The following is an 18,111-nucleotide window of genomic DNA, read 5'->3' on the forward strand; positions in this document are numbered from 1 at the left end:
TAATGCATGAAACGATCATCCTTTTCAGATGATTCTGTATTGACACCATGTATATACATTGAATATTTCCGTGTGGTTTTGATATTTACACATAAACCGCCGCAACAGTAAACAATTTCTGAATGTAAAAATTATCACATACTGTAAACAAAGACAAAAGCATCATCCCATCAAAGTCTTCTGGCATTTAAATACCATCACATTCATTGTGTTGTGCGCCGTTTCTTTTCCCTGTCACATAAAGCGTGTAAACACTTTATACCCACATCAGTTTGTGGTCATTATTTTGTATTCCTTCATCAGTTATTATTCCTGTTTGTTTTTTTTCTTTTTAAAGAAAATCTTAAATATTCTGTTAACCTTCAGAGGCTTTTCTCTCTTTAAAAGTATTTAAATTCAAAGCAGAAGCAATGCTATAACACACCACTCTTGAAATAAAAAGTGTTTTGTCTCATTTCTTTAAAAACACAGGCTGTGATTGAAGTGTATGCATGCTTAGGTGGACGTGTACAAACCAGGTGCCCCTTCCCTTCAGTGCTCTTTCAGACAAAGTTAGAAACAAGTGTATTTGGCATTTGTTATTATGTGGACACTCTTTTCAAGTGACTACATCGTACTATGAGTGCAGCTTTTCTTTATGAATAGTGAGCAAGCTTGCAGAAACGTCCAACATTTCTACAGGACTGTGACATAATGTGGATGTGCATGTGTTATTACAGTTACAGCTTGCCAATCAAAAACCTCTGATGCATGAACATGCTGAAGGTCCGTTCAGGAATAAAAAATAAAACTGACAAATATTTCAGCTTCAGTGGCAAAACTGGCGTCAAATCATTTTGGGGGGGGGGGGATGTGGATGTTCTTAAATTAGAACATTTTTAAGATGCAGTCTTTGTGTATACAGATTGAAGCCTGAGCGTTTGTAATCCACCAGCAGTCAGTCCATTAAACAATTCCTACTCCTGTCAGGTGAAGTGAGTTGTTTTTTTTAAAAAAAAAAAAACAGATACTAAAACTTCTTTAAGCATCAGTTCCCACGCACCATAAATTCTTAAAAATGTCTTCGGTGTTTGTAGAGTTCTGATGAAAAGTGCGCAACATTGTAAAAGACAAAAATAGGAGTTGGGGTCTTCTGCCTTAAGTAAATGGATTATTGTTGTCCTGCAGCCCAAAATAAACACTGCTCCTATTCAACATCCATAGTGGACAATGAGCGGCCTGACAGGTCACTTCTCCATGTCTTTTAGGCCAGCCATAAACAGTAATGAGGACACACGGAGCTCTTCCCATGTAGGATTTGGCAGCAGCTTCATCCTCAGAGCTCCAAACAGTCTGTTGCAGTTCTGCGGGTATTTCCACAGAATCAAAGAGTGAAGCAGACACGTTCCTACGGTGCTGCAGGTCAAATGTCCCAGTCAGTGGGAAAAAAAAAAAAAAATGTCATGGAATATTTAACCTCCCACATGATGCAGGCCTACCTTAGCCACATTCAGGGTAATGCTCCTTCGCTTCTGGTCAGGTCTGCTTGGTCAGAACATGTGAATACCACTTGGGCCGGACAAGATGAGGAAAACTAAACACGCCGCGATGCAAACTGCTAATATTGCAGCAAGCTGTCGTCTCAAACCACTGAAAGGGAAATAATACAATATTTAAGGTTTTTTTGTTTCCTGTAGTGATGACAAGATCTTTCGAGAATAATCCTGACTATATTTTATACTTGAATTACTGTCGTGTACTGCCATTAAAGCACCAAAAACAAAACTGACTGAAAATCGATCGTACTAAGAATTATTGTTTGTGTATCCAAAGCCTGACATGTCTTGTTCCTCTGCACCATGGAGCTCATTGTTGTCCAAAACAATGAAACACATCAATGAACCACACAGTTAAACTGCATGACATTTCCCTCCACTACCATGAACCATCACCCTGCTGCTGGAAAAACTGACTTCTTCACCAAATGTGGATTAATGCACAGCTGAAAATAGTCCCCAACACATGCAGTATTTACTCCTGTTTGAGGTACATTTGTTAATAACTACAGAGCCCAGCGGATGACACTGTATATTTGTGATTGGTTTGTGATTATAAATGTAATAATGATGCTTGTCTTATACCTTAAAGTGTATGACAAAATTTTCATCTATCTTTATCACACACTGGGACTGTAAACTTAGGGGTCTGTACACTTAGGCTAAAAGTCCAGTATATCTTTAACGTATGCATTTGCTGGACATGTACATAATACAATTATTCACTGTCCTCAAGTTATTTACATCCCCAGCAGCTGATAAGTTCATAGAAACAAGACCATGTGAACAATCTTTCTGACAGAAGAAATAAATAAAGTACCACTCTCAGAAGGGTAGCAGGACGCTCCATGCTTCTGTGGGACGTAGTGATGTGCGTGTCTCCGTCTGCGACAGTCCTGCCTCCACCAGCAACTGCACAAGAAAAGACTTAAGTACTGAAAAAATTCTCTAACATCAAGTTCATCATGTCATTTCTTAAATGGAAAAATTTACTGGCCTCATATCGCTACACGTGATCTTAAACGCTGTACAGTTGATGATCATATAAGTTACTTACTGTAACAGTGTACACAACACCATGATGAGAACACACCCAATCACACACAGCACCAGCACTGTGGCGACGGTCTGCTGTCTGTGATTGGTTGCTACTACAGCCAGCAGGTCCGCGTGCTCACACCTCACCCCAACAAAGCCTGGATGGCACCTGCCGCATGGACAGGAAAGCAATCAGTGCACGAGATTGTAAGTAAAAACTGCATTCAATGGATTTCAAAAGCTCAGATCACAGTTTTACTGGCCGATGGCGGTGGTTCACAATATCAAATATTCTTATATTCTCTCTGTCTGACCAGACTGATGTCACATACCTGAGAAATCACATAACTGAGAGGAGTTTTCCAGTAGTAGATTAAAAATAACTTAATAACAGATGTACAGTATAAGCAGCTTTCATGTCTCTGTTGAAGGAGGGCAGCATTTTGCATGTATTGAGGACCACACTGCTCAGCTACGTCTACTCATAAATGAAGGTCAAAATTTTCTTTTAATTTAATTTTAATTCTGCGTCCGTGAAATGTGATGTTATTGATGTTATTACTGTAACTTTACAGTACAGACTGCCAGATTTAATTCTGAGAGTAAAAGCTGTAAGGTTAAAACCGTCAGCTGCCACTTCTGTCAATTCAACAATGTTTGTGTTTTATATTTGAGACAGTAACAACTTACACACATGCAGGCGTCTCCTCTAATATCAGAAAGCGACATGTGCCATGGAAGCAGAAATGGCGGTGGGAGTCCGGACAGTCGTCGAAATGAAACCGAACAGCCGCCGCCACAAACTCTGTGAGGTTGTAAGACAAGATATTGTTGAAACTGAGACACATAGTGTTTTTGCTTTTTCTAGCGGCATAAAACACTAATATTTCTCAATGAAACCGATGCAAATTAAATTTTAGTTGGGTGCCCAGTAGGGTACAAAGAAGCATGCGCCTTCAGACGTCCTTCAGGGCATGAATTTCACCCTAAATTACAATATCAAATACAATCAAAGTGCGCATAATCAGAATACACAGCATAATACAGGTGAATATCATAAGCCTAAAACTAGGCTAAGCCTCCAGAGACCTGAAACAACAGCATGGACTAAATCCTAAAGCTGACACCCACGCCACCAACGGTCGACTGAAGCATTTTGTTACCAGTTGCGTGTGGATTTATGGTGGCTTACAACTCCTCTTGTACCTGGGAGGGACAGTTAGAGTAAAGAAAAGTCCCAGTGAGACGCTGCAAACAAAAACCTCTGTCCATCAACCCACATTATAACTCAGGAGAGAGCAAATCCCTGCAGGAAACGTCTTTCTTTAGCACAAATTAAAGCCTTAAAGCAACGATCTCAGTTTTCACTCGGGAGAAGAATATCTAATTAAATGAGCACCCAGACAAAACGGGACATTTCTTAGACATAATCTGTACAGTCAGACAAATTCCTACATAACTGACTCAGACAGAAGTCAGTGTTCACCGAGCAGCCGAAACAGACGCATAGTGTGTCATTCAGGGTGGGAAGGAGGATGAACATCCAGACAGATAGCTGCATTACATCGTCACACACTCCATTCCAACGGTAAATGGGCTTTTGGATTGCAGCCTACATGTATTGTCTCCCTCTTTCAGACTCTGTGAAAGCCCTCTGTTGTCCCTGAGGCATCTGCCTACCAAGCCCTCTCTCTTTCCATGTGATTTTGGCACTTGAACGAAAGTAACACCGAGACAGAAAACAGCCTTAAGGGCATGTAAGATGCTTTTCAGCTAATAATTTAAAACTGTAGGTGCGGCTCTTTGTGAAGCGGTCGAATACACTGCTCATATGAGCTGCTAAGAATCTTTGCTTCACCACAACTGCTGCCCTCACTCATGCTAAGAGGATCAATTATCAGTGAGTGCCACACTGTCTGCATGTTTTAATGCACTGCAGCTCAGTGGGGAAACTTGACAGTGTTGAGATCTCCGTGGAAGCTGTGCAGCAGTGAGAGCAGATGAAGGGCGGCAATGAGGACAACTGGCACGTTTTATCTTAAACACATTTCCTGGAAATGGCTCGACAATGAGCTGAAACCTTCACCTGCATCTTGAGACAAGATAACTGCTCTTCAGCTTACTTTTAACTGGAGGGATGTTAGTCGTAGTAGCTGAAGTGGTTGTAGTAATTGTGGTCGGTGTTACAGAGCTGCTTGTTGAGGTGTTCAGAGCAGCAGTGGAGTTTATATCGAAGGGACTGTTGGCTTCAATAATTGTTGAATCGCTCGGTCCTGCTCCTAACGTGAAGAGGGAACCTGTGGAGAGGAAAACAAACTGCTGTCAATATATGAAATAAGATCAAATCCCCACAGGAATATAATATCACATAAAGAACACTTGTTGTGGAAATGAGGCATAACATATGAAGCATATGAAATACTCTTTTCCGGAGGAGGCTTGACAATAACCTTGCATCCGCAGGTGACACGACTGTGCTGAGACTTACTTTTGGTTGTGGTAGTTGTGTTGCCGCTGCTAGTTGTTGCAGAGCTACTTGCTGAGGTGTTCAGGGGAGCAGTGGAGTTCGTATCGAGGGGAACGCTGGCTTCAGTGTTCGTTGAATTACTTGGCCCTGCTCCTAATGTAAAGAGGGAACCTACAGAGAGGAAGACAAACTGCTATTAACATATGATATGGTCTTGAGCTGGAAAAAATACAGAAGCAAATCCCTAATAACATAAATACCAAAAGTTCACTGTAAACTCACCATTGAGTACCACAGACATACTAAAAGTACCTATAGGAATATAAAAAATATGTATTACTGTATTGTGATTTCCCCCCTCCCAAAGGAAGACCAGGTGTCACATATCCTACCATGTGATGAACAATCTTAGGCCCAGCAATCTGCCCCTGTTATACAGCTATGGTCATGTGACTTGGTCTTCAATGTGATATCAATGCTTCATTGAGTAAGTGGTGCCCAACAATAGTATCAGGGTCAAGAACCACTAAAAGGATGAGACCAAAGCGCTATAAATACAGCAGGTCTATGTGGACACACGCAATCACAAGTAGACAGTTTAAGGAAGAAAAGAAAGAAAAAGAAAGAAAGAAAAAACAGCAGAAACTCAGCAGATCATCAGAAATGTTGTCACTTTTACCTCCTCCTCTCAGCATTCAAATGCACAACAGAAATCAATCAAAGTAACACACCAACTTGAGTTGAAACGTACTGTATGAAGACTGAGGGAGGCCACAGACAGACAGACAGACAAAACACCGGCTATTACAGCGACATCCGTACGAGCAGCGAAATTAAAATGTGCCTTAGATGAAACACTTCAAATGTGTGAAGGAGCACTGCACAGACTGTCACTGTAAGTCAGGAAGTGATGCAATCAATTAACGTTAATTATTTAATATTATCAAATGACATAAAAGAATATTTAATAAGGGGACACTGTGAAGGGGATACTGAAGCAGCCCTCGTTAAGCTCTAACTTCAATCATTAGTCTGAATGTTTAGCGTGAGATGACAAGTCACAACGAGAAGGCCTAATTATACACATTTAAATGCTTATTTCCATTCAAAATTAGCTACTCACCGCTTATGAGAAAAATTGTATCCCAGAAAATCCGAGTCATCGCGACGATTTCCAATCTAAACTTTGCTAAATTGACGGGCAGCTCCTCTGAAATGCGGGCGTGCGTTAAGAAACCACATTAGTCATTAAGTGTTGCAGGCTGCAGGGCGAGCCGCACAGACCATCAGCACTGAAAACACCACACGGCTGTCATTTCCACACAGATGATCAGCTGTGGCGTTAGGTGCAGCCCTGCAAAAGTTTTTCTTTCTTTTTTTGGTCGAAAAGCACAAGACTCTCAGCAGGACGTTGCAGCGTTTAACTTAACCCTGCGTTCAATTGAGGAAACTCGTGTAATCCTGTCAGACGCTGACCAATTAGAGACCGAGAGGAAGGAGGAGGAGGAGGAGGAGGAGGAGGAGGGTGTCATCTTATTATGACCTCATAACACTATTTCTATTTGGTTTTTTTTTATCAGGTGCCTCACAGCCTGTAAGATTATTAAACTTATTTAATTAAAAAAATAATTCAAGTCAAGTATTCAGACAACCACTCTGCTCCAGTGCTAGTAAAAGTGCATTCAAAACCTTCCTTAATTAAAAAAATATGTCAGTGTTCTCAGCAAAATTTACTTAAAGCTTAAATTTTTTTATTAATATTACTGCTGCAAGTATAAATTAAGTTTTTATTCTTTATAAAGCTGTGGTCCGTCTGTTCATTCTGCTACTGGCCAGCTTCCCGTGAAATTTGTTGCGGATATTCAGTGACTCCAAAGGATGAATCCTAATGTTTTCATTTATTTGACCGTTTGTCTTTTATCACATTCATGAAAGCTGCCAGATTGTCCAGGAAAGTGCAGCAGTGAAAGGCTGCAGACGCATGCAAGCAGGAAAAGATTGGGAAGTTGAGCACACTGCGTGTTTTTATACACTTTTATACACAAGTACTCAAAAATAGAGGCAGTCGGTGATCCTAACAGTCCTAAACTGTGCCTCCTTTCCTTCTTTTATCTCCATCTGGGACACCTTCTTTACTTCATCTTAAACAATCAGCTGACAATTATGTGCTACAGCAACAAATAAACTTGTTTTTTTTTCAGTAAAATAAAGTATCAGTGAGGATGTGAGCAACCGGCTAAAGTGAAAATGCAACTGAAAGCTGAAAGTCCTGTAAAGATGAGGTAGGCCTCTGTTTAAAAAAAAAACAAAACTTTTTTTTCATTATATTATTCAACTTCCCTTTGTTTTACAGTTTAGCGACTTGTTTTGTCTCACAGTAGGGAAAGGAGAGCGAATCCTGCAGCTTTCCATTTGTGATGATGAGATGCACGACATGAACTGCCAACAAGAACATCCAGCAACATTTTAAAGCAGCTCCATCTGCTGGACGTAAAGGATTTGCTAAAAACAAAAACATGTTTCCTTAAAACTTGGTGATAATAAGCATAAAAGAAACATGTTACAAAATATTGTTTCCGGAGAAGAGAACATACCAACAAATGCAACATAATTAGGAGATTTTAATAGCAAGACAGTTTGTTCAAAATTCTTTCTTAAATCATCAGTTAGATGCAAGATTTCAGAAAATTTCAGGTTCACTGCATGTCACTGGGTGGTCAGTTTAGAGTTTGATTTACTCTAAACTGATGAAAGGAATTTATGCCACAACACCAATAAAGGTGAGTCCTGAAATCTTTTTTTTTTCCTGTGTCCAAATCTTGATTTAAGATCACTTTGCTATACCAGTTTGTATTGTGCATGCATGGTGAATGTGCCTCAATAATGTTGTTCTTTATTTTTAATTACACAAAGAGACACATGGAAACCTTGGGGTCAGGCAGCCTGCTCCAACAGACCACTTTGGAGTAAATTAGAAAACAAAAAACTTGAACATTGAACACAAGGGGGAGACAGGGGAGGCAATTTGCAAGGCCCTTTGGTGCCCACATGTTTTTATAAAACCTAACCAAAAAAAAAAAAAAAACGCAGCACAAGTACCTTTTCATTACAATGTGCCTTCTCGAGTGCCCTTCAAGTGGAGAAAACGTGATGAAGTGTCCTCCCGAATGCTCCTTTTCATGGACGAAACACAGTAAACATTTGTAATCTTAACCAGAGTTTTTAACCGTTTCACCATGAATGCATCATGAGTTTCAGTGTGCCTGTAACCTTTTTCCTTTTACTCGCCTCCTGCCCCTCAGACAGCTTCAGGCCGCCACTGAACTTCAACATGTCTGAGTAAAGTCAGTGCTTTCACAATAGAGGTGAAATTGCATGCATAAATTATATAATTCGTGATAATGACTGGTGGAGGTTGATGGGTTCAGAAATGTTAGATATGTGATGAATAAACGTCAGAACTACACGTGTAGCCTCTCGTGCAGGTGATTTATTTGGGAGTTATCCTTTAGTGCTTGTCTGTGAAACACGTCAGCACCCACCCCCCTGCACCTGAACTCCTCACTTGCCTGTGGTTGAAGTAAAACCTCACTGCGCACGCGATGTTGTTCTTAATTGGTCACCTAAAACAGTATGTGATATTTATTCTTACCTCCACAGACAGGTGAGACCCTACCACGGAACAGCCCACCTGAGTGAATCATTGTTGCGCCATTATAAGAGCCGTGGGAAGTCACCGGCTCAGTGTTTGGTCACCTGTTTGCGCTTGTGGTTGCGCCACTCCAGCCAATCAAAAGAGGCCTGTCGCCGGCTTACGCACGCTTCAGGCGCGTGCTCGACCCTGTGCAGTAGAGGATTGTTATTAAGGAGGTGGGCTGACCCGTGTGGTTCGTGGTCGGACTTCATCAAGCCACTTTTTTAAGATCTCTTTTTACCGCCACCTTCGATTAACAATGTCGCATTCTGGTGCACAGAAGGTAAATTAATAAGAAGGCCTACGCCGTCCTACAGGTGTTTGATTTGTAGACTGAGGTAGAATTAAGTTAGCTGAGTTTCTCAGTGGTTGTCTCATATGCTGTGTTGTTTGGAGATCTTTCGGTATTTTAACAAAGCAAGAATAAAACAATCATAAATGTGCAAATTAACAACAGAATGTGTAAATTTAACTTTATACGTCATATTGTCATCGTTTGCTGTGTAGCTCTGATGTTATCGCTCAGCTGCATGTTGTGCAGTTCTTTTAAATGAATGTCAGAATTCAGTCAGTGAAGAAACAGTTTGATCATTTAGAGAAAATGCTGTGATCTATTTATCTGTCTCTCTGGCTGTTTGCATTTACAGGGTAGCTCCCTGACATTGGTGCTAATGGTTGCTTCTGCAGCCATTGGAGGAACTCTTCAATATGGCTACAATCTCGCCATAATGAATGCTCCCACAACTGTAAGTATTTGCTGCCAAAATGTGTGTGTGTGTGTGTGTGTGTTCCCTATACAAGCTGCATAGACCAGTATTACTGTTATTTCACATTTGGGTCACAGTGTAAATTGGCACAAACCAGAATTAGGTTATTTGTGTCAGTGATTAGTCATTCATCATTGTAACACATCCAGCTGCATTGCGCTGTGCAAACTAAATCTTGATGCAGGATCTTTCCTCATTGTTTTGTTAAGCTGAGTGGCTGCACTGAAAAATAGAGAGCACCAACTTCCCTCAGCAATAAATAATTCTGCACCTGGCCAAAAGACACATGTAATTTACAACAAACAAACAAACCAAAGTCCTCGACAGACTGTTGAGGTGATAAGTGTCAGCTTTAACCATTGCTCTGTTTACCTGTGTGTTTGGATAACTGAATGAGACTAGCCAACTATCTTGACGTTTCTCACAGTTCATTCAAACATTTATCAATGAAACATTCCTGGAGCGCTGGGACATCCAGTTGGAGGACTACCAGGTGACTCTGCTCTGGACAATTATTGTCTCCATCTTCTCGTTGGGGGGGTTTTCAGGAGCTCTTATAGCAGGACCTATGACCATACGCTTCGGGAGGTAATATGAGATGCTGCACGTGCTGCCACATGTACATGTATAAATGCATGAGTACAGAGAGCGAATGATCAACCGTTGATATGCCAGTGTGTGAATGAACAGATTGTTTATTTACTTTCCTCTGTCATGTGTAAACATATGTCCCTGGATTGAGTTTAAATCCTCAGAGAAACGAATATGCGTCATCCATGTTTCCACCCTGTTTGTATTACTGTAACTCACTTTAAAGCACTAGTCTGATGTTCGTCTATTTCTTTCTATTGTGAAGAAATCCCATGAAAAGTCCAAAACCAGCAGTGTGTCGGGTCGTCTCAGTAGCTAGCTTACGACTTTCTTCACCTTACTGTCAGACTCAGCACCAGGCTGAAGATGTTCATTTTTAAAAACAGGACAGGCCTTTTTTAATATAAAGGGTAAACAGTGAGTTTTGATACAGCAGCAGGATTGTTTATCTGAGACTGATTCAAAATAAACTACAATGACCATGTTCATTATATCAGTTAATAACTCTGCATTGTATTCCTGCAAGATGGCCAAACAGAAGGTCCATGAGTATTAAACTGTTCCTTGTTAGCAATCCATTAATTTCCCCCTTTTTTCCCTTCCCAAGGAAGAAATGCTTGTTGCTGAACAACATTTTCCTCATGACGGGTGCACTCTTAGCAGTGACAAGTAGAGCTGCCAAGTCTTTCGAGATGATCATAATCTCACGTGTCCTGGTTGGAATAAATGCCGGTATGTTATTTGTATCGTTAAATATTGATTTTTGCCTTTAAAACAAAGCTGTTCTACCACCATAGTTCCTTTTCATGTGCTGTATAATCATAATGCATGAAACAAGAACTGTAACGAGACATTTAAGCAATAATAAAGATGGCACTGGAATAAATAAATAAGTAGATAAGAAACTTGAACAGAAACTTTGCTGTGTGTTTTGCAGGCATCAGCATGAATGTGCAGCCCATGTATTTTGGAGAAAGCGCACCAAAGCACTTACGAGGGGCCATCTCCTTATCATCAGCTGTTTTCACAGCATTTGGGGTTGTGTTAGGACAAGTGGTCGGACTCAGGTATGGACACTGCTGGGCGAACTTTTGTCAAAATGCCCTAATCTTTTATTGCCAGAAAGAGAAGTTTACATGTCGTTGATAAGATATCCACAGTAACACCCTGAATTATTTAATTATAGAGAGATTTTGGGCAGCGAGCCTTATTGGCAGTATCTTCTGGCCAGTAATGCCATCCCTGGCGTCATTCAGCTCCTCACCCTGCCGTGGTTCCCAGAGAGCCCCAGATACCTGCTCATCGACCGGGGTGACAAGGAGGCTTGTCTTAACGGTGTGTACTCCAGTATGTCTAATATGTATGAAAGTAGCTAAAGTGCATTTATTCAAAGACTGCACTTTTGTGAAATTTTTATGTACTTGTATTTAACTTACCATTTTATGCTCCTCTCAGCTACCTTTAAGAGGTTAATATTTTTGTATTCCGCTGTAGACAAGTAACAAGACAGTTACTGGTTAAAAACATGCGATGAGCTTTTAAAGTATATCGCATTGTTTAATCATAAGCCAGTCACAATCAGCTTTTTTGGTTTGTGAGAAATTACAAAAAATCAGTGTCTTGTCATATTTCAGAATGTCTATGAGCTCGTTAGCAGCTCGAACTGTGAATTTCCCTAAAATTATATAATATTTCAAAACAAAGGAAATATTTTTAGAAAAATCCAAAATATGACAAGAGATGTGCGTAGCAGGTCTGTATTCATATTTTGGCTCCCCATGTGCTATTGCTTTTGATATCTTGAATGCATTTTGCTTTAAAATGTTCTGTATGTTTTCTGAAGTAAGAGTTTGGATGCAACTTTTTCCACACACTCAGCACATTAAATTATATTATACATTTCTTATGTATATTTTAATCAGAGTAGAGCAGAGCAGAACAGCAACAAAACAAAAACCTTAGTGATTTAAGTTGTGTTTTTATCTTGGTCAGCTTTGAGGCAGCTACGAGGTTGTGAGGTCCAGAACAGTGAGCTTGATGAGATCCTGCAGGAACAGGCTGAAGCCAAAGGCATGAGGCCCAGCCGACCCTGGGAGCTTTTCAGCGATCGCTCAGTGCGCTGGCAGCTCATCTCTGTCATGATCATCAGCAGTGCCATGCAGCTCTGTGGTAACGACTCGGTAAGAGGAGCTGGCATCAGTGTCATTACCAGAGAAAATTTTTACAGTGCATTTTGTATCTCTATAGAAAATATAGTCACATAACCCCTGAGGAGCCGTGTTACTGATACCGAGCTACAGCAACAGTGTCGGGTGTTCTTCTGGCCCTCTGCTCCATCAGAGGGTTGATTGGAAACTTGAGAGGATCCATCAGCGGCTTGTGTCGTGTCTGGGGTTTTTTTACGTTCCTGCAGGTCATATTAATAATGTATACTGGCGCTGAAGTAGCGTCACTTGCTGTAATGCGAAGTGAATGATGTGTGAGGACAGCTTATTGTTTTGAATGTGCGTTATGTACAGGAAGATGTTTGACTGGTTTTTCGGAGCTGCAGCAAGTCGCCTTCTCATCACAAAATGCTAACTAAATACTCCTGTGTTTCAAGCCTTTTAACCACATGCTTGGCAGTTTTAGAGAGGGGGCAGAGTATTAACATAGTTACTCCGTGTACCAAATGCTGGGATAATCAGCTTATGAACTTTTGAAGCACTTGTAATGATGCTCTGCAGTACTCTGATGTTTCTCATGTTCTCTTTCTTTCAGATTTACTTCTATGCATCATATGTATTCAAGGAGGCTGGAATATCTGATGATAAAATCCAGTATATCACAATTGGCACTGGTACATGTGAGTTCACAGCATGTATTATGTGTGTAAGTATCTGATATTAAAACACATGTTATGTAACCAGCTAGAGGCAAAGAAAGCCTGTTGTTTGCATACCTCTTAAAGCTTTAACACAGACTAGGAACAGCATACTGTACATACAGTAGTTTTTACATTTCATGTCACAGTTGAGATCACTTGGGCATATGATACACTATGTGTACACTTTACAGTAACATACACAAATTTATGAGTATTAACCAAGCAGTGAGAAGTAAGGGATCTTGCGCTAACTGATAAATGGAGAAGAGAGAACTAAGTATTTACTGGAAATCTTTGTATAAACCACTTGAAAAGAACATGTTATGTTTTATCTTGTTCTTATATGGTTTCTGCAGCTAGCAAGATTAGCTTAGCATAAACGGCGGAAATGCGGCGGCACGGTGGTGCAGTGGTTAGCACTGTCGCCTCATAGCAAGAGGGTTCCAGGTTCGAATCCCGGTCTGGGCCCTTCTATGTGGAGTTTGCATGTTCTCCCTGTGCCTGCGTGGGTTTTCTCCGGGTTCTCCGGCTTCCTCCCACAATACCAAAAACGTGCACATTAGGTTAAATTGGCTACTCAACATTGCCCCTAGGTGTGAGTGTGAGAGTGTGTGGTTGTCTGTCTTTGTGTGTTGGCCCTGCGATTGACTGGCGACCAGTCCAGGGTGTACCCCGCCTCTCGCCCGTAGTCAGCTGGGATAGGCTCCAGCTCCCCCGCGACCCTGATGGATAAGCGGTATAGAAAATGGATGGATGGATAAAGGGCGGAAATGGGGAAGTCCCTGTGTATCTCCCAAAATGTTCCTGTTCCTATTCCTGTAATACAGCAGTGCGTAATGATCTGTGATCTGTGAATCTACCAACTGAATGCTTTCTGGTTCAAAGTTAATTTATGTTTAATCAGGACAAGGACAAAAACCAATAACTTAGTATTACATGCTTTTTATGTTATTAAGCTTAATAAGTTATTATTTTTGTAGAGCATCAACCTTCCCAAATGTCAAGTATTGTTTTTACTGGAAATATAACATGAGCCCATATACACTGTGTATTAGCTATTCATTAGCAGCTGCCTGATTTGTATTTGTAGTGGTTACTGCTGTGTATTGCATGTACTTTATGCACTTTACTTAAACATAATTTAATAAAACGAGAACAAAATCTGACAAATTTATTTTGATGTTTTTTAGAACCTGCTGATAGAGCGCAAAGGTCGGAGGTTCATGCTGATGGGAGGATTCATCCTCATGACCATCTGGGCTGTTGTCTTCACAATTGCTCTGTGGTTTGAGGTATTATAAATTGTCTATGACTTACATAATGATGTACATGCTAAACTATTCCAGTGACAAATCGTGCATGTATCTTCAGTGTTCATGGAAACAATGGAAATCAGTTACTATCTGTGATGACCATGTGTGGTTTACTTGTAGTCAAAACTTGTATCAGAATGCCTGATCTGGTTTATTTTCTTCTTAGTTGTGAGTTGTTCATTGTGGATGTTGTTCTTTCCTACACACATGGAAACAGCACTACATATCCTGGATGTCGTACCTGAGCATGGCCTGCATCTTCACCTACATTCTCAGCTTTGGCATGGGACCCGGTCAGTTTTCAGCAACTTTCTTCATCAGGTTTCAAACTGACTAAAAAAAAAGGCATCAAGATGGACGAGTTAAATACTTTAAAATGCACAAGATTCATTCTGTCAATAACATTGTCACTATAGTTTTCTTACCCACGTTTTTGCTGCAACGATTTAAATGCTAATGACATTAACTTGGATGTTGAGGGTCATTTCACAATGAAATAAGACATAAACACAACTGCTACCCATACAGCTCACCAGCTCTTTCCATTTGCACCAACACTCAAACTGTCTCTTCAGAGCACATTTACTCTCAGATAATAGTTTAACTAATGCAGTCTAGTGCAACAGTCCTATAGTAACGTTGAGGTCATTCTGAACATGATAACCGTATATACTGTATTTCTAAGGACGTGGTGATGAAGCTAACTCTGATCTGTAAGTTTTCTATTTCTTGTCAGCTGGAGTGACTGGCGTTCTGCCCACAGAGATCTTCAATCAGACTGCTCGGCCGGCAGCCTACATGATCGCAGGTTCCATGATGTGGCTCAACCTTTTCATCATTGGAATGATCTTCCCTTTTCTAGTGGTCAGTCTGTCACTGCATCTACCCGTCCATATCTTCATCCATCCATATGTTTAACAAACATGCCGAGACAATAAACAAGTAAACATACATTCAGTGTGGAGTACTTTGCTCTAAAGTCATATCAATTTAAAGGAGTACACACACAGCTGCAACATTATTAATATGCTAAAATTAAGGCACTATTAAAAGCATGCTGGTTTGTGGTTGATATTCTGGCTGGAGACTTCTGTTGCATACTGTTTCCTGCCTGTCTCTATTATAACCCATCTGATAAAAATAAAAATTATGGCAAATTTGATTTCGTTTTAGCTTAAATAAAATCTCTCAACCACCTGGCAAAAAACTAGAAGTAAATAATTAGGAGTCTACGAGCTGACAGGCAGATGAAAATGCAGTCAGTTTTTCTGATATTCTTCTTTTACACCTGCCATTACTACACAGATAGAAGTGATCTTGCACAGACCCAGTACAAAAGACTTTTCAGCTACTATTTGCAGTTAAGTTTGTTATTCATTGAGGTAATTGTATAAAACGATGAACAGACCAGATTTTTTTTCCACGTCTAGTAAGAACTGTCTGCACTCTCTCAACCTGTGCCATCCATTTCCTGTCACCTGTTGCCCCTACATATACAACCCTGTGCATCTGATCACCACCACCAAATCTCCAAAATAATACTGCAAAATTTATCTAAACAAACTAATAAAATAAAGGAAAAATAATCGTCTTCGATATGCAGCATAAAATGCTTGGGTGTTTTTGGCTCACAAAAGCATACTGCAGCGCCCCCCAGAGGTCAAATTGAGGAAACATGAGGATTTCTCTTGGGATGTTCATGGCTTTATTTGTGGGCATGTTTAAACAAACAAGTAAAGGAAACACACAGGGCTGGAGTTGGTTAAGATTGAGGCACAAATTAGACATTTTATCAGTATTTCGTATCACATCTTCCATCTGTTGCCTTTCTGTTCCAGAGCGAGCTGAGCGAGTTCTGCTTTGTGCCTTTCGGAGCAGTCTGCCTGTTGTCTGCACTGTACGTCGGCCTGTTCCTGCCCGAGACCAAGGGGAAGTCTCTGTCGGCCATCACAAGTGAATTCCACAAGCTCAACTTCAAAGGCCAGGGCAAAAATTGTGAATCACAAACTCAAGCTCAGTATCAGCTGGGTGAAGTGTGTCTCTCCACGGCCTTGTAGACAGACTTTATTCTCCTAAAACACACATACCTGATCTGCTTGAGCTGGAAGAACATCTTACAGGAACCGGTGGAATATTCCCTTTCATATGAAAGCAACTTAGATCTGCTGTAACTCCCTTTTTTGTTGTGTTTTATATGAAGAAAATCTTAAGAAATTATCTTTGATGTCATCATATGTGTACACTTGTGTTTTGCTAAATAAAATATTCAGCCTAATGAGGCAGGAAACAAATCCCCTGCTGTGTAAAAAGAAACCGCAGTTGTTTTGAAAAAAAAAAAAAACTGAAAAAAACCCCCACAGTTGTTAACCGGTATTTCAAACAGATGTAACATATATCATATATCTTTTACTCAGTTATAAGTGAAAGTCTTACATTCAAAATTCTGCTTAAGGGAAAGCATCACAGTATTAACAGAAACATGTATTATATATAAGTAAAAGTACTTGGGCAGACTGTGACTGAGAGACAGAGTTATGTTATTATGCACATTATATTGTTGCCTTCTACTAATGCTTTAAGTCATGAGCAGCATTTTGATGTTACAGCTTGTGAAGATGAAGCATTTTGACTACTGTATACACTGAGGGTTGTTCTAGAGTAATATTTTATAAAATAATCATATGTTTGTAAAATCTTAATCTGTAAAGTAAGTAGCTCTCATATAAGTGTAGTGGAGTAAAAGCTGCAATAGTTTAGACAGTGAAGTCAAAGTATACAATAATATTAACATACTAAAATAAATGTACCTTGAATTTGTACTCAAGTGTAGTACTCCAGTTAATTTTACTTTTCTCTTTGAGATGTTGTGAGAAACATAGAACTAAAACATAAAGCTAATCCTTTTTGACATACACTCAGCTTAAAACAACACCAAGACAATATATTTAATGTTTGACCCGATCAGGTTCATTGATTTTTGTGAATATATGCTTATTCTGAGGTTGATGCCAGCAACACTTTTCAAACCAGGAGCGACGAAAGACTGTGAAAACTGTGTGCTGCTCAGAAAACACCTGTTAGGAACATTTCACAGGTAAACAGGTTCACTGCTGACAGGTGATAAGATCATGACTGGGTATGGAAGTGACATCTTTGAAAGGCTCAGTTGTTCACAAGCACAGATGGGGGATGAGGTTCACTACTTTGTGAAACACATGATTGTATAAAGGATATACATGTACTTCGTTAAACCGTTGTCAGCAAACAACGTTGTTTCCAGATGATGTTTTAATTTATGTTTTACACAGCATCCTGACTTTTTTGGAATCAAAGTTGTCCTTACTCATTTGGGAGGTCAAAGGTCAAAGTAAGCTGCTCATCATGACCTGAAGGGAGCTGCAGTCTTTGCAGAGTGTGGCAGATGGTGGATCGCATCAAAGAGAATTTAGATAGAAACAAAATATTAATTTGCACCTTATTAAATACATGTAAACTGTATGCATCATGTACAATGATTAAAAATGTATCATGATGTTGGGCATTCATGCTTTTAGTAATGAAACTGTGAAACCTGCTGTTTTTACATGAATACAACATATGTTTATATTGCTGTCATTCTTTTTTGTTTTGCTGTTTTGCTTTTTTGCCTTTCAAACTTTAGAAAGTCACATTAACACCTTCTGGTTATTTCATTTTATTTACTAGCTGTCAAACACAAATGCTCTTTTTCGCCTTCACATTCATTCCCACTAAAAACATGATAATAATTCTTCTGATGCAGTGTTTCTTTATGTTAGTGTACTTTACCCGACAACTGATGCTACTGATGTCTTTGTTTTT

At 39.9% G+C, this 18,111-nt stretch overlaps 2 protein-coding genes across 6 annotated transcripts; one reads left to right on the forward strand and one right to left on the reverse strand.

Annotated features, from left to right (window-relative positions):
• Positions 1 to 994: 994 nt before the first annotated feature.
• Positions 995 to 6,516, reverse strand: tgfa (transforming growth factor, alpha). Of its 4 annotated transcripts, none has more exons than XR_006842970.1 (9): positions 6,164 to 6,516; positions 5,323 to 5,352; positions 5,062 to 5,211; positions 4,697 to 4,870; positions 3,264 to 3,378; positions 2,593 to 2,742; positions 2,356 to 2,447; positions 1,479 to 1,629; positions 995 to 1,343 (listed from the first exon to the last, which is right to left on the reverse strand). XR_006842970.1 is itself a non-coding variant. In XM_046383586.1 (8 exons), the coding sequence occupies exons 1-8, from the start codon at positions 6,201 to 6,203 to the stop codon at positions 1,622 to 1,624; spliced, it is 759 nt and encodes a 252-aa protein (XP_046239542.1). In that variant the 5' UTR covers positions 6,204 to 6,516; the 3' UTR covers positions 995 to 1,621. The 4 variants fall into 4 exon arrangements, 2 of the variants coding, with proteins under 2 accessions (XP_046239542.1, XP_046239543.1); XR_006842969.1 differs by having other exon boundaries at positions 995 to 1,395; XM_046383586.1 differs by having other exon boundaries at positions 995 to 1,629.
• A 2,085-nt stretch (positions 6,517 to 8,601) lies between these two features.
• slc2a11a (solute carrier family 2 member 11a) lies at positions 8,602 to 16,874 on the forward strand. Of its 2 annotated transcripts, XM_046383607.1 has the most exons (12): positions 8,604 to 9,017; positions 9,382 to 9,480; positions 9,929 to 10,089; positions 10,700 to 10,824; positions 11,030 to 11,159; positions 11,279 to 11,427; positions 12,085 to 12,272; positions 12,853 to 12,963; positions 14,149 to 14,250; positions 14,489 to 14,564; positions 15,008 to 15,135; positions 16,110 to 16,874. In XM_046383607.1, the coding sequence occupies exons 1-12, from the start codon at positions 8,994 to 8,996 to the stop codon at positions 16,326 to 16,328; spliced, it is 1,512 nt and encodes a 503-aa protein (XP_046239563.1). In that variant the 5' UTR covers positions 8,604 to 8,993; the 3' UTR covers positions 16,329 to 16,874. The 2 variants fall into 2 exon arrangements, with proteins under 2 accessions (XP_046239564.1, XP_046239563.1); XM_046383608.1 differs by lacking the exon at positions 9,929 to 10,089 and having other exon boundaries at positions 8,602 to 9,017.
• The last annotated feature ends 1,237 nt before the right edge of the window (positions 16,875 to 18,111 follow it).

Source organism: Scatophagus argus, chromosome 3 (assembly GCF_020382885.2).
Source record: "Scatophagus argus isolate fScaArg1 chromosome 3, fScaArg1.pri, whole genome shotgun sequence".
NCBI lineage: Eukaryota > Metazoa > Chordata > Actinopteri > Scatophagidae > Scatophagus > Scatophagus argus.